The sequence below is a fragment of the Alligator mississippiensis genome, chromosome 7, assembly GCF_030867095.1.
Source record: "Alligator mississippiensis isolate rAllMis1 chromosome 7, rAllMis1, whole genome shotgun sequence".
NCBI classification, from domain to species: domain Eukaryota; kingdom Metazoa; phylum Chordata; order Crocodylia; family Alligatoridae; genus Alligator; species Alligator mississippiensis.
In genome coordinates this window covers 5,560,931-5,574,673 of record NC_081830.1, presented here as the reverse complement: position 1 = coordinate 5,574,673, position 13,743 = coordinate 5,560,931, and the positions used below count along the sequence as shown (strand labels likewise).

The 13,743-nt window shown below is 54.3% G+C and overlaps 1 protein-coding gene across 1 annotated transcript; it reads right to left on the bottom strand.

Annotated features, from left to right (window-relative positions):
- Positions 1 to 4,591: 4,591 nt before the first annotated feature.
- On the bottom strand, positions 4,592 to 12,182 carry LOC132251551 (uncharacterized). The gene is made up of 3 exons (XM_059731382.1): positions 12,137 to 12,182; positions 11,748 to 12,042; positions 4,592 to 5,789 (listed from the first exon to the last, which is right to left on the bottom strand). The coding sequence occupies exons 1-3, from the start codon at positions 12,180 to 12,182 to the stop codon at positions 4,592 to 4,594; spliced, it is 1,539 nt and encodes a 512-aa protein (XP_059587365.1).
- Between the last annotated feature and the right edge of the window lie 1,561 nt (positions 12,183 to 13,743).

The following is a 13,743-nucleotide window of genomic DNA, read 5'->3' as shown; positions in this document are numbered from 1 at the left end:
ACCAAGCCCTTGTGGGCTGGGATGGGACCCCCAACCTCACAGGGGTCCCTGCTAGAACCATTCTGTGGGCTCCTTCCCCTGTGGGACACCCTCATTCCCAATACTCATGCTCCGCTGGTGATGTGGGGCTGCTCTAGCTCTGTGGGATAGGCGCCTCTCCTGGCATGGTGGCTGGCCAGTGCCCGGGGCTGTCTCCCATCCTGAGGCCTGCTCACAGCCCTGTGCACTGGCTTGGGCACTGTCTGGCTCACTTCTTATAGCAGGGTTGGAGGCCCAGGCTGCCTCATGCAATAGCATGGCTTGATCAGCTCTTACACCTGCTGGGGGGTGTTGCCGCATGGGCAGCCTGGCCGCATGCCAGGAGTTGGGGACCCGAGCTGCCAACACCTCCCAGAGTCCCAGTAAGCTCTTTGACCCTCTGTGCAATGATCTCTGCACTGCGGTCTTGGCCACCTGCCAGGGTTGCAGACCCAAGCTGCAAACGGCTCCCAGGGTCTGGGCTCTGTGCACTGATGGGGCTGAGGCATCGGTCCCAGTGGTGGTGGTGGTGGTGGGGGGGGCTCTTTTGGGTGCTGCTTCACCCATTGGGCATCTCTCCCCGAGCTCTTCTTAGTCCCTTCTTCCCCTGACACATCTCTTGTGTGCTGAGCACATGGCTCCTTTTATTTGCTTCAGAGGATCCACCCCTGAAGTCTTGCCAGACCTGCAAAATGCAGGCTTCACTCAGGTCCAGGAGGCTCCTCGCCCCGCCCCCCCAGGCAGGGTGGGGTTGGCTCTGCCCAAACCTTACCTGAGCCCATCCACCAATCAAAATGAATATTTTCCAAGCCCAGGATGTACTGGGCTGAATCAGTAAGTATGCCACACTGACAAAGGCACTGCCTTTCTGTAAGGGACCTGCTTCCTTTTGGCCCAGCCACTGCCTTGCTTTGTGTCCCTGTGCTGCCTGTCTCCTGTGCAATGATATATGGAGATGTCTGCAGCCCCCAACCCTCACCTGGGACCAGGGCCAGGAGGAGCAGGGGGCAGAGCAGGGCACAGCAGGAGCAGAGCCCAAGAGGGCAGCTCAACTCCTGAAGCAGTGGCTCTGAGTTCCCAGGAGCAGCTACATGAGTAGGGGATTGGGCTAGGTTTGCACAGCCAGAGTTTGTCATAGCCAGGTAGGAGTAATATGGATGGGCATATAAGTGTGTGCATATGTTGCTTCTCTATGTGCGTGTGCATGTGCCCGTGTGGTATAGGCAGTGCCTGTTGCTTCATGTCTCTGCCCTTGACTCAGGGCACACACAGAGTGACCCTGCCACTTCTCCCTGTGCAGGGACCTCACTCTGAGCAGGAAAAGCAGATGATGTTGGTGCTGGCGATCTCCCTGGGTCATCAGCTGCCTTTGAGTGCTGGGAAATGGGGCATCTCCAAGAGCAGAGTGCAGGGCTGGGAAATCCTGTCCTTCTCTGTCCTATCAGGGTTGTTCTGGCTCTCCTAAGTATATATGAACATCCTCTGCACTGGAGGGATATTGCCAGCCCTTTTCTCTTGACTACTTTGGGTAATTTGGGGCGTTCCTGGTGTTTGGAGGCAACGGGCCTTGTAGTTTTGTGACGGGGCTTTTGTGTAATTTTAGCCAGGTAGTTGTCTGACCTGGTTCAGATATGGCTCATGCTGTCTTGAGAAGGGGGTTGGTCTAGATGTGACCTCCTGCCAGCCCAGCTGCTCTATGATTAATTGCTTTTACATTTGGGCAGGGCCTGGTATGGGAAGCTGGTTGTGGGTGAATGTGGCTCCTTGTAGGTCAGAAGTTACAGCTGGTATTTCCAGAACTGCTTCCTGGAGCCTTTAAGCATCAATACATCTTGTGACTCCTCATTCCTTCCCACCTGTCCACATGCCCCCTGTATCCATCCAGCCCCCTCAGTCTGTCTCCTTTATTGCTCCTCTCTTTTCCAGTGTCTTCCCCTCTTATCTGTCACATTGGGGGAAACGAAAAGTTTAGCCTCTACAGGTCACGTCTCCTCCTCCCCTCCTACCTCCTCATACACTTCTTACAATTTTCTCTCCGTTTATACAGGTTTCTGTCAGTGAGGGCTTGTTTCTGAGTTGCATCACTCCCTCTATGGTGTTCACTGCCTGTTTCCCCTTTTTGCACAGCCCTGCTCTGCTCTGTATTACTGTGTCCCTGGCACAGTAATATGTAGCTGTATCGGCGGCTGTCAGGAAACTCAGATGCAGGGAGAACTGGTTCCTGGAGGAATCCACTGTGAGGGAGATCCTGCTTTGCAGGGCTGGGGCATAGCTTGTGCTTCCACTTGTAACTATATACCCCATCCACTCCAGGCCTTTTCTAGGGCTCTGGATCCAGTTCCACCCACAGCAGTCACTGGAGATGATCTTGTCCGAATCACTAGTCACGGTGCCGGTCAGGGTGAGGGTCTCTCCAGGCTTCACCACCCCTGGGCCTGATGGCACCAGCTGCACCTGGCAAAGGGCACCTGGGAAAAGGGAACATGGTTACAGGCTGTGCTCTCTCCACATGCTTCCTCCTTTGGATTCAGGCTGAGGACACAACCCTGGTGTTTTCTTTTAACAATCCCCAAACTTTTTTTACCAGGCAGGGCAGAGCAGGAACCCAAAGGTCACCAGGAGCTTCATGGTGTGCGGGGCAGGAGTTAGCCAGATCCCACTGCCAGCCCCGGGCCTGAGAGTGGGGCAGTCCACAGGCTGGTATTTAACAAGGGACCCCCGAGCAGGATTTGCATGGGGTGTCTCGGGGTAGGTACCAGAGGTTGGTGAGCGGTGCTGGCAGGGAGGAGTCGACCTATTGAACGAACTTCCCCTTGGGATCCAGATGCATCGTGCAGCAGGGAGGAAATGCCCAGTGCTCTGCTCATGACAGCTCAAACGGAGCTGCCCTGGGGGCTGCTCTGAGCTGACACAGCACAGAGCAGAGACCCGGGGACTCTGGGTCATATCAACTACTCTCAGCTGCTCTTGACCTGTGTAGCCTCCTTCTTCCCTCCTTCTGCCTTGTCTCCCTTCCTTCTCAGTTTCCTTGTTCTTTCATAGCTCTTTCCATCATTAGGCATCCTTCCCTTTCTTGCCATTACAGTCAGGTCCATGGATGCTTTACTCTTCACTATTATCATTATCATTAATAATGATAAGAGATCCAGGGAACTCTTCCATCCAACCAGACCTTTCCCAGGATGGTTGGGGGGATGGGGCCTGAGATTTGGATATTCCCCTGGAGTTGGAGCTGTGCAGTGCTGGAGGAACAGGCAGGCCTTGCAGGTTGGCCTGGGCTGAGCTCCTGTCCTTAGTGAATCCTGACCAAGGACAAAGTGCAGGGCAGGAGCATGAGATGCTTGTTCCATATCCGTTCAGACTTTGTTTCCAGTTTTTGTGCAGTCCCTGCTCTGCTCCATGTCCCCAGTACAATAATATGTGGTGGTGTTATTCTGTGTTACAGAATAATGATACAGAGCAGGTGTGGGTGTGTGTGTTCTTGTCTCCCCTATACAAGCAGCCCCATTGGGCTTTGTTCAGCAGCAAGGACTATGGCTTGTTCTTGCCTGGGGACAGGTTTGAAGGAGGAAGGGTAGAGCTGTCCCTTATAGACTAATTACTTTAGAGATGCTGTGGCACTGCGGTTGTCCCAGTGGAGAGGGGATAGCAGCGCAGTGAAGCCCGAGGGGATAGAGTGAGGGGCTAGAGACCCAGCCCGAAGGGGAGAGTACCCTCGACTGGCCCAAGCTGGGGCCAGGACTAGGAGAGTCAAAAGGGCCGGGGGCCCACCGCGAGGGACGCCCAAGAGCCGGGGGCCTGGGGTCCCGACTGGCCCGGAGGTGGGCCAGGGCTAGGTGCCGAAGGTCCCAGGGGGACCACTCCCGAGAGAGGAAGATGACTTCGGGGGGGGCAGCGACGTAGAGCCCCAAGTGATGTAGAACCCCAGTGTGAGCGGGCAGAGCCCCAGTGTGAGGGGCCCAGGACCAGGGACTGCAGAGCATGGCTGGAGTCAGCTTTGCCCCCAATCCTTTTTTGGGGAGTGGAGCCCCAGGTCCCCACAGCCCTGCTATTCCCAGGCTGGAGTCCCCACTCTGCCTGCAGCCCCTGGGCGCATGAAGAGTCCCAGCTGGGTTGAGACTGGGTTTGTGTGTGTGTCCAGCAGCTGAAACACCTCCTTTATCAAAGGCTCAGCCCCTTGTACTTGGACGTGGTTGAAATGTCTGCCCAAAGGATTCGGACACCCTGATTCCATCAGAAACTGAGAGGGCACCAGGCACCTAGCTGAGGCCCAGACACTCCTTCCCCTTGCTATGTCATGGACAGGGGCTGTGGGGGTCTTATCCTAGTAGGGACCCTAGGGGATCCTGTGGGGGAGGCTTGTGCAGGAGATTCCCAAAGGGAGGGAACTAGGAGGGCAGCTCTGCCTCTGGACACTGGCTAGTATGGGAGAGCCCTACCTCCTCTCCCAGGTGCTGGTGAGTGTGTGTGTGTGTGGGGGGGGGGAGGTGCTGGTGCTGGGGGATGACCCCCAGGGGTGCTGCCTGCAGGGAAACTGGTATGATCTGATGGACAGTCCCTGGTGACTGGTTAGTCACATTAGATACAAGAGTGGGGACAGGTAGGACCCAGGGAAACAACAGCTTCTGCCAAGCTCTGTTGGTGGACCTTTGATGTCCCCATGCTCACAGGATACTCTGTGTCTCCTGGTTCGGTGTGTGTACCAGGGTTCACAACACAATGGGCAGCAGCTGCATTGTCCAGCCAGCGTCTGACATCCAGCACCCTGCCCTGGAGCTGGGTCACACGCTGCTCTGGTGTGAGCCCCAGTCCTGTGGCCTGAGGTGCATTGAGAGCTGGAATGTGTGCCAGTTTGCTCAGGTGGGTTTCTTGAGGTGAGCAAGGTGTGGGCTGGGCCCGGAGAGGCTCTGCTGGTGAAGCAGGTATGTATTTTTGGGGACTGGAAGGAGATGGAAGAAGGGGAGAGTGGAGGCTGCTGTGTCACGGATGGACTCTGGAAATTGGAGCCCTGCTTCCAGCTGGGAGTCGCAACTTGATTTTCCATGGCCAGCAGAGAGAGTGGGGCTTTGTGCAGCCAAGACCTGGGCAGCAGTGGGTGATGTGGCCAAGGCTCTTCCAATTCAACCCTCCTTCTTCCCCTCCAAAGCCTGGTGCACCCACCTCTGCCCAGGATGATGCTTCTTGTGAAGTTGCTACCTGCTGGGACATGCACTGAGAAGGACCTGCCTGGGATTTCCTGTGGCCTGGAGCCATGTCTGCAGAGTTGGGTCTGGGGGTGGCTTTTGTCAGGGCTCCTGGAACTGAAAAAAAGGCTTGAGGCTGGAGTTTGTTCTCCCCTGTCCCTTGCATACCCTCCTGCCTCTGTGCAGGGCTGTGCTGTGCAGCGTGGCTGCCCCCTCCTGGCATCTTTGAAGGGAGGATCTGAGCTGGGATTTTGAATTGCCATGAATAGGGGTTGAGTCACTGTGTCTCTGGCACAGTAATACAGGGCTGTGTCCTCATGTTTGAGGCTGCTCATCTGCAGGTACGCCATGTTCTGGGAGTTGTCTCTGGAGACGGTGAATCGCTCCTCAACAGCCGCGGAGTACCACTCGGTGGAGCCAACACTGTTCACTCCAGCCACCCACTCCAGCCCCTTCCCAGGAGCTTGGCGGACCCAGTCCATATGCTCGTCACTGAAGGTGAACCCTGAGGCTTTGCAGGAGAGGCGCAGAAAGCCTCCAGGTTTCCTCACATCTCCTCCAGACTCCAGCAGCTGCACCTGGGACCAGGCACCTGAAAAGCAAAGCAGCATCCAGGAGTAACTAGTATCAGGGCAAAATCAGTGCAACGCTGCCCTCCGTGTTCCTCCCATATAGGAGGATGAAATACCTTTCAGAGCTGTGACCAGGACAAGCAGCTGGAGCCCAAGTCCCATCTTCCCTGGTGCTGGGGGAAGCTCTTGGATGTTGGTGGTCATTGCCCAGATTCAAGGGGCTGTGGGTTGTCTGTGGAGCTACTGCCTGAGCAGTGGGACAGAGCAATTTATGTATCACAGCTTGTCCTTGATTTGCATCTTGTCTGACTTATACCAGCCCCTGCTGCATTCCCTGCAATGAGGATCAGGTGTGCTGGGCATAGGCAGCTGCTGCTGGACCTTCCCATCCTGCATGTCTGGGCAATTCCCATACCGGGCTCTGGGGCCATACTCCCCCTTTGCTGAAAGGACCTGCCCCCACCTGACCACACCACTGTGGAGCCCCCAGGCAGGGATATGCAGGCAGAATCCCCTGGGGGGGTAAGAGCAGGGAGCTGCTGATTCCTGCCTGCACTGGGGTCATCTGTGTGAAGGAGACCCTTCCCCTTATGCAGGGTAGGGAGCTAAGCAGTGAGTGGGGATTGCTGAGGGAGCCCAAACTGGGTAGAAACCAGGGGCAGAAGAAGCCCAAGTGTTTCCATCCTTATTGTCCTGGGATGAAGGAGATTCCCCAGCAGGCAGGAGGGAGCAAGGCTGGTGCTGGGCAGGGACTGAGGCTACAGGACCAAGGTGGATCTCTGCTTCTTGTTTAAGGTGTGATTCACATGAGCTCTAACTCTGGTGGCCTTTCAAAATGACAGCAAAGCTTTAGGCTTCAAGGAAATCCCAGGCCTTGTTGCATTTGCTGGGGAGCCACAAGCCTCACTTAGGTCTGCAGAGAACTGAAGGTGGCTTTGGCAGGTCCTCACAAAGATCTCTTGCTGCACAGTGAGATAAGTACTCTGCTCTTCCCCCTCTCCCACCAGCCCCACGCTTCCCAAGTGGAGGCTGCTGTTGGGAATGGTGAGAGCTTATAGTTTCCCCAGGGCAGTGGCTGCCTCTATCCTGTTCACTTCCATGGCAGAGCAAGGCAGGTGGCTCTAGAAAGTGTGAAAGTCTGTGGCCTTGGTAAGAGGGGCTGTCCTGCTTCACAGCACACGGTGGTTACTCTGAGGTTGAAAAGGGTCTTTCTCTGCGGGCACATCCTTTCTAGGAGCCTGGTCTGCGCCCCTCCCAGTGAAATGGCTGGACTTGGCTGCCAAGAAAATGGGTTGACTGGGTCATGGTCTGTGCCGTTGTCTGGGGATGCATTCACTTATCCCCACATTCACTTGCACTTGGAGAGAGCAGGGGGCTGCAGCATTACTGAGGGCAAGAGCAGAGGCACTGAGAGCTGAACCTGTGCTGGTACGTCCTCATCTTCTGGGTCTCAGTGACTCCATTAGCACTGGACTCCTAGGGCCTCACAAGCAAAACTCAGGGGCACTTGAACCCCAAGCCTCCAGGCTTTGGCCTCCAAGTAGGATGCCTACCAGAGGATTTGGGAACATCTGAAGCCCCAGATGGTAGGGCTACTTATGGCTCTAGACTGACTCACAGATTTGGAACTGATTTAGCTAATTTGGCTTGGAATATGGAAAATTAAAATATATATAAATTAGACTCCATTAGCACTGGACACAGTTTCCTGTCCTGTTGGAGACCCTGGGAACTGTCCATACAGAGAGTGTCTCTGTGGGGACAAGTGGAGGTCTTGATCAGGTGATGGCCTGAGTCCTGGGTGCCAGGGTGAGGAGTCTTCCCCTTGTATTCCTGCAAGAAAGGCAGGCAGAGCAGGGGCACGATGGAGACCAGGGAAGGACACCTGGGTTCTCTTCTCAGTATCAGAGACTCTGACCCACTGGTCACTTTTGAGCCTTCCCTGGATTTAATCCTTGGCTGGTTCAAGTGATCTAACAGGCCTGATGTCTCAGATCCAGGAAGCAGAGCACAGGGCTGGCAGCTGCTGACTCTGCTGCTCACACAGGCAGGTGGGTGCCGCAGGGTTGGTTTTTGTGCAAGTTCTCATGGGTTTTCATTCCCTGTGTGTTTCTGGCACAGTAGTACCGGGCAGTGTCTGATGGCTGGAGCCTGGTCAGGCACAGGTGCCCTTGGCTGTTGGAGGTGTCTCTGCTGATGCTGAGGTCGCTTTGGAGAGCGCTGTTATAGTTGGTGCTTCCATCACTCCAGATAACTCCAGCCCTTCTCCTGCTGCTGGGTGCTGGGAGTGAGGGGCATGCAAGAGCCAGTGCCAGTGGGTCCCAGAGCAGGATGGCTCTCCTCTCTCCCTGCTGGGGCAGCCCAGCCCAACTCCATAGAGCCCAGCCAGTTGCACCCCGGGCTCCTGCCAACCTGCTCTGGTCCCGACCGGCACTGGCCCCGGGGCACCGCCTGGCTGTCACTGGCTCCCAATCCCCCTGTCCAGCCCGTCACTGTGTGGAGCACTGGATCCTTTCTCTCTACCTCTCCCATGACTGTGGGGGCTAGGGTCTGCTTGCCAGAGGGATACAGGGAGCACACTTGTGACTGGAGGTGGGCTCTCTTGCTGCATTGAAACCCAGAAACCCAGCGACCTCCCTCTGGTCAGCACCATGAGGCTGGCATCTCCCCTGCACAGCTCGGAGGAATGAACCCACATCACACCTGGACAGTTAGTGTTGGTGGTAGCAGGGACTGCTGCTCTCTGCTGGTGCTTTCCAATCTGAAGCTTGTCTGAAGACCACCAAGTTTCTGATCACTGTGTGTCTGGCACAGTAATCACCGGCCATGTCCCTGGCTCTGAGGATGTCTGTGTGTATCTGCATGGTGCTGCTGGAGTCATCCCTGGAGAATGGTACATTGTCCTTTAATGGCACTATTATTGTCTGGTGTGAGACCATTCTGGAGGTTGTGTATGAATGTAACCCACTGCAGCCCCTTCCTGGGAGCCTGACAGGTCCAGTGCATGTAGTACTTGCTGCAAGTGGATCCAGAGGCTTAGCAGGGGAGATGCCTCTAGAGACCCATCAGACTTCTGAACTCCTCTTCCAGACTCCACCAGTGTTACCAGATTTGCCCATTACTTTGGGGTGTGCTCATTTATCAGGGATACATTTCTAGGGTCTTCGTAATTCTGTCTATGTGCTGCTTGTGTTACTTGTGTTTCTATACAGAGCTGTATATCTCCCTTCTGCAAGTCCTCACCCCCAATGGAGCGATCTTGCAGAACTCAGTTTCAATGGGGCTGGGCTCCTCCAGTCACCAAATCAGTCATACACACACAGACTAATGTGACACGCCTGGCCCAGCCGGGTTGATCAGCATGGACAGGCTGACACCCTCCTATGCCAAGAATCAGTTCATCAGAGCAACAATACACTGCAGTCAGACACAAGCACACCGGTGAACAGAATCCCTCTGAATCCGGCTGGGTGTCCAGCTGACACCCTCATGGGCCAGCATTCAGTTCATAAGGGCACGTCTGAGTCAAACTGGGTCAATCAGCCTGTACAAGCTGATCCCCTGATGTGTTTCAAACTCAGCACGTCCCAGTCTTTGGCCTCTTGATGAGCAGACTTCACAGTATTTTGGGGCTTCACAGGGATCTTTAGCTTAGGTAAAAGAAACGATGCTACAGAGCACGTGAGGAAGGAGAAGTAGAGAAGGAAAAATGTACCCAGTTACTACAAGTTTGACTGTAAAAGCTATTTATTGCTAGTATGTGAAATATATAATGGTACTAGTAGCAATAGACATGCACAGGAAAGACAAACACGCACAATTTCAATACTAACCTGGTTTCACTAAGTTCCCCAAATAGTAGCACCATATTTTACAAAAATTAGAGAGAATTGGGAGGAAAGTGGGGGTCTCAAACAGACCCTTTGATGGGGCAGCCCAGGAACAGGGCAGTGGAGAATGCTAGAGATGGGGAAGAGCTACGGAGGCTCCATGATACCCAAATCCCCTAGAAGTCAGAGCAGGTGGAGTCCTGGCCCTCCTGAAACCTCTCCTGTCTCCAACCTGCATCTTCAGGAGCCTGGGCCGGGGAGTCACTTGCATCCAGACCCCCAGATCTGAGGGATAGGGAGCACTCAGGTACCTAGCCCTGTCCTGAACACATGCTCAGATGTGCAGAAGTAGAGTAGGTGCTTGATGTGGTGGACCCAGACGGGGGTTGTATCAGTTGTTGCTGCTGACTTGCTGCAGATTTGGTCCCTGAAGGAGCAGAGCCTTTGGCCAGTGCTGAAATTTAAAGTAACTCAATGTGAACTGCTGCCAATTTCCAGGAAAGCTCCCTGTACTGATTTGCAGAGACACTGTATGCAGTCTCTTCAGATGCACTCCCAGAGCTCTTGGCTGTAGGTGCCAGGCAGCCTTGCCAAGCCTGGGCTGCGTTACAGGGACAAGGCTGGGGGTATTAGGGATCCCTCCATCTCAAGTCACCTGGGAAAAGGACATGTCCAGTGGAAATAAGAGATTGTTTCACCCCTGATGAACAGCATGTTGTCTTAGGGAACTGAGTGCCTGGATAAAGCCAGCCTTTCCTTTGTGTGGAGCCCCTGCACTGCCAGGGCATCCAAGGTCTGCACAGCTGGTCTGGGAGCCTACAACCCCACTCTGCAAAGCACCATGAAGCTCCCCCCCTCCCCAGTGGGTATCTCAGGAGTGCCCTCCCCTTCTTGCCTCCTTCCTTTTCTCCCTTTGACCATCTATTACCTTGGTCTTCCTTGCACAGTGACCTGCAGCTGTGACTATAACTGCTGTATGGTGGATACATAACTGGTTGGATCATTGTGCTCAGTTAGAAGTCATCAATGGCTCAATGTCTAGTGAGGAGGGGGTAACAAATGGGCGTCCTCAGCGGTCTGTTCTGGGACCCATATTACACTTATTTCTTCCCTGATGAGGCTTCCCCTGGAGCATTGGTTCCTATTTTGGTTAGTGCACGTCAGTAGAAGAGTGGCCATACCAGGAACCCAGCAGTGAATGAGGGAATGTGTCATTGGAGAAATAGCTGGTGGTACTGGAAGGACTTACTCAGAAGACAAGACGGAGGGGATTTGATGAGGCTTCAAATATCTGAAGAGCAGTTTTAAGATAAGCAGTGGTAGACAATTCTTTGTGGCCATGGGGGCAAGACAAGGAGTCATGGTCTTCACCTGCAGCAAAGGAAACATAGGCTGCAGACTAGGGAGAACAGTCTGGCTCTGAGGGTGGTTCAGCATAGACATGGATTATCTAGAAAGGATGGGGAATCTTCATCCTGGAAGTTTCTTAAAAGCAGGTTTGGCAGACAACGGATGGATGGTTGAGACATGGCGAATCCCACCTTGAGCAATGGGCTGGACTAGATGGGACCTCTTTTTTTGTTTTGTTTTTTCCCCATTTAGATTTGCATTGCTATGGTTGTGTGGAAGTGAGATGAGGCCAGTACTGATTGCCTCTAGTCATGGTGAGGCTGTCCTGGTCTGTGAAAGGCCAACCTAGCATCTTCCATCTGTCCTTGAAACTTCATAATGGCAGATGTGTGGTAGTTTGCTCTCTCAATAGGGACACCTGAAGCTCTGTGGATCTGCCTGATGCCAGGCTCGGTGTGGGGGGGCTATCTCTTGGACATAGACATCCAGTAGGCTGGAAACATGATTGTTTGGGTTTGGTTTTTTTTCCAATTAGAAGGGAAAGGATAATTTGCCTGAGCTGATATGGGAGACCTGTGGCAGAAGATGGAGCAGGTGTTCTTACCTCCTGTAACAGCCCACCCTCTTTGCTTTGCTTCCATTCACCCGCTGGCTCATCCGTGTTTTTACTCCTGTGCATTTGTTCAGGGGCTGGTAGTGAATGCACTCTCTGCGCTGTTCAGCCTGAACTTCCTTCCCCGTTTTGTGCAGCCCCGGCCCTGCTCTGTGTCACTGTGCCCCTGGCACAGTAATACGTGGCGGTGTCTGCGGCTGTCAGGGACTGCAGCTTCAGGGAGAACTGGTTCTTGGATGTGTCTGCAGACAGGGTCGCTTGGCTCTGGAGTGTCGGGCTGTAGGATGTGCGCCACCTGGAGCTAACCCAGTCAATCTGGCCCACCCACTCGAGCCCTTTCCCTGGAGCTTGTCGGACCCAGTCCCAGTAACTGCTGGTGACAGTATCTCCAGAAATGGTGCAGGTGAGGGTGAGGGTCTCTCCAGGCCTCACCACCCCAGGGCCAGACTCCTTCAGTGTGACCTGGGACAGGATGCCTAAAGGGAAACGGACATAGCATTAGCTAATGGACCCTCCTTCTCTTCCCGAGCACCTGACTCTGCTCTTCCACCCCCAGCAGGAGACACTCACCCAGGGGTGCAGCCAGCAGGGACAGCAAAACCAGTGCAGGTGTCATGGTCCTTCTGGCTGATGCCCAGTGTCCACAGCAGGCAGGGATGGGCAGGTTCCTCTCTGGAGGGACACTGAGGTGCTCAGAGCTGGGTCTGGTGTTTAACTAGGGGCCCTGGGGACAGGGATTTGCATGTGACTTCCTGCAGGGAGGATAAGGGGGGCAGCAGAGGAGGGGCTTCCTGGAGGGTGGCCTCCTTTCCCTGCCTTTTAGTCAAAGATTTCAGCTGCCTGCCAGAGTTGCACAGTGAGGGACAAAGAGAGTCCTGCCCCAGGTCTGTCTCCTCCAGGGCCTGGGCTGTAAGTGGAGCTGGCACCAGATGTTGATAGGAATGTGCAGCCCATGCAACAGCAGAGGCAGTGATGGGGCATGAGACCGGGATCCTTACTCTGAGATGCCCTTGAGTCATGGTCCTGCACTGACAGGAGGTGGCAGAGCTGCTGCAGCTCCTCCCCTCCCTGCCTGCACTCTCAGGGATTCAGGCTAGATCCCAGCCAGGGGCTTTCCCACAGCATTTGGCCTTGGGCTGCAGGGAGCTCTGGGGCTGGCCCTGCTGGAGCAGCTGGAGCCTTGTGCCCTGAGGAGGACAGTGTCTGCTGGGCAATCTCCTCGCTCCTCTTCTGCCTGGGACCAGATCCTCTTTCAGCCCTGGGCTGGGCCCTGTGACATGCTTGCTATTACTGGGATATCTGTCTCTCACACCCTGGGCAGGTGTCTCAGGCAATGTAACTGGTGTGAGCTCTCCTTGCCAGTGTCTCAGTGCTCATACTGGCTTCTATCATATAGTAGGGGCAGAGTATTGTTATGTCTGTGCGAGTCCAGGGTATATCCCAGACATAAGGGTTATATGGTGATCTCTTTTCTTAGCCCATCTGTGCAGTTGGAGAAATGCGAAGCTAGTTTTGGACACAACATGCTCTTCAGAGCTAGTGAAAGAGCCAACTGCAGCCTGAGTTAAACACCATGGACAGCTAGGGCTTGTTTTTCATGTGACGTGTAAAAGAACAGGTCCTGTTTGCATGATTGTGCCCAGAGTGTGCACAGGCGAGGACTGGGATTGAATCCTGTCTCCAGCTGGGAATGGTCCCTGAAGAGGTTTGCACCTGAGAGAGTAGATTGAGCTCAGAACAAAGGATGAGCTTCCAAGATTCAAAAGGGATTTGGATACCCTAATTCTATAATAACCTTTAGGATTGGTGTAACAAACATTCCTGAGGGCCATTTGAACTGCTGGATGACATACAAATCAGGAAGGAAGGTCCTGAGTGGTTGCTGAGGATGTGAGGGCATAGGAGGATTTGAGGAGGTAGATGAGAGAAATCCTCTTCTCTGATGGCTATGACCAGGATTTCTACAGGAGTCAAAGGGAGCTAATACTTCACGCTTTGCGGAAAAATGTGGGGTGGGAGAGGATAGCCTGGGTACTTCCCCTCAAGCCTGAACTTGGTATCAGCTGAGGTGTCTGTGCTGGGTGCAGACAAGTGTAGAGGGTGCAATGGGTGTCTCATGATCTCCCCTGTGGATCTGTGGGAGCTCTGGGGGCATCGCTGTAGCTGGCAGCTGCCTT

Excerpts from the sequence above, each read along its gene's own strand:
- LOC132251551 (XM_059731382.1), bottom strand. The coding sequence starts at position 12,182 with ATGACACCTGCACTGGTTTTGCTGTCCCTGCTGGCTGCACCCCTGG. Across the intron at positions 12,043-12,136 it reads CCTGCTGGCTGCACCCCTGG|GCATCCTGTCCCAGGTCACA; the intron begins GTGAGTGTCTCC and ends GTTTCCCTTTAG. Across the intron at positions 5,790-11,747 it reads ACAGCCGCAGACACCGCCAC|CTGGTCCCAGGTGCAGCTGC; the intron begins GTATTACTGTGC and ends CTTTTCAGGTGC.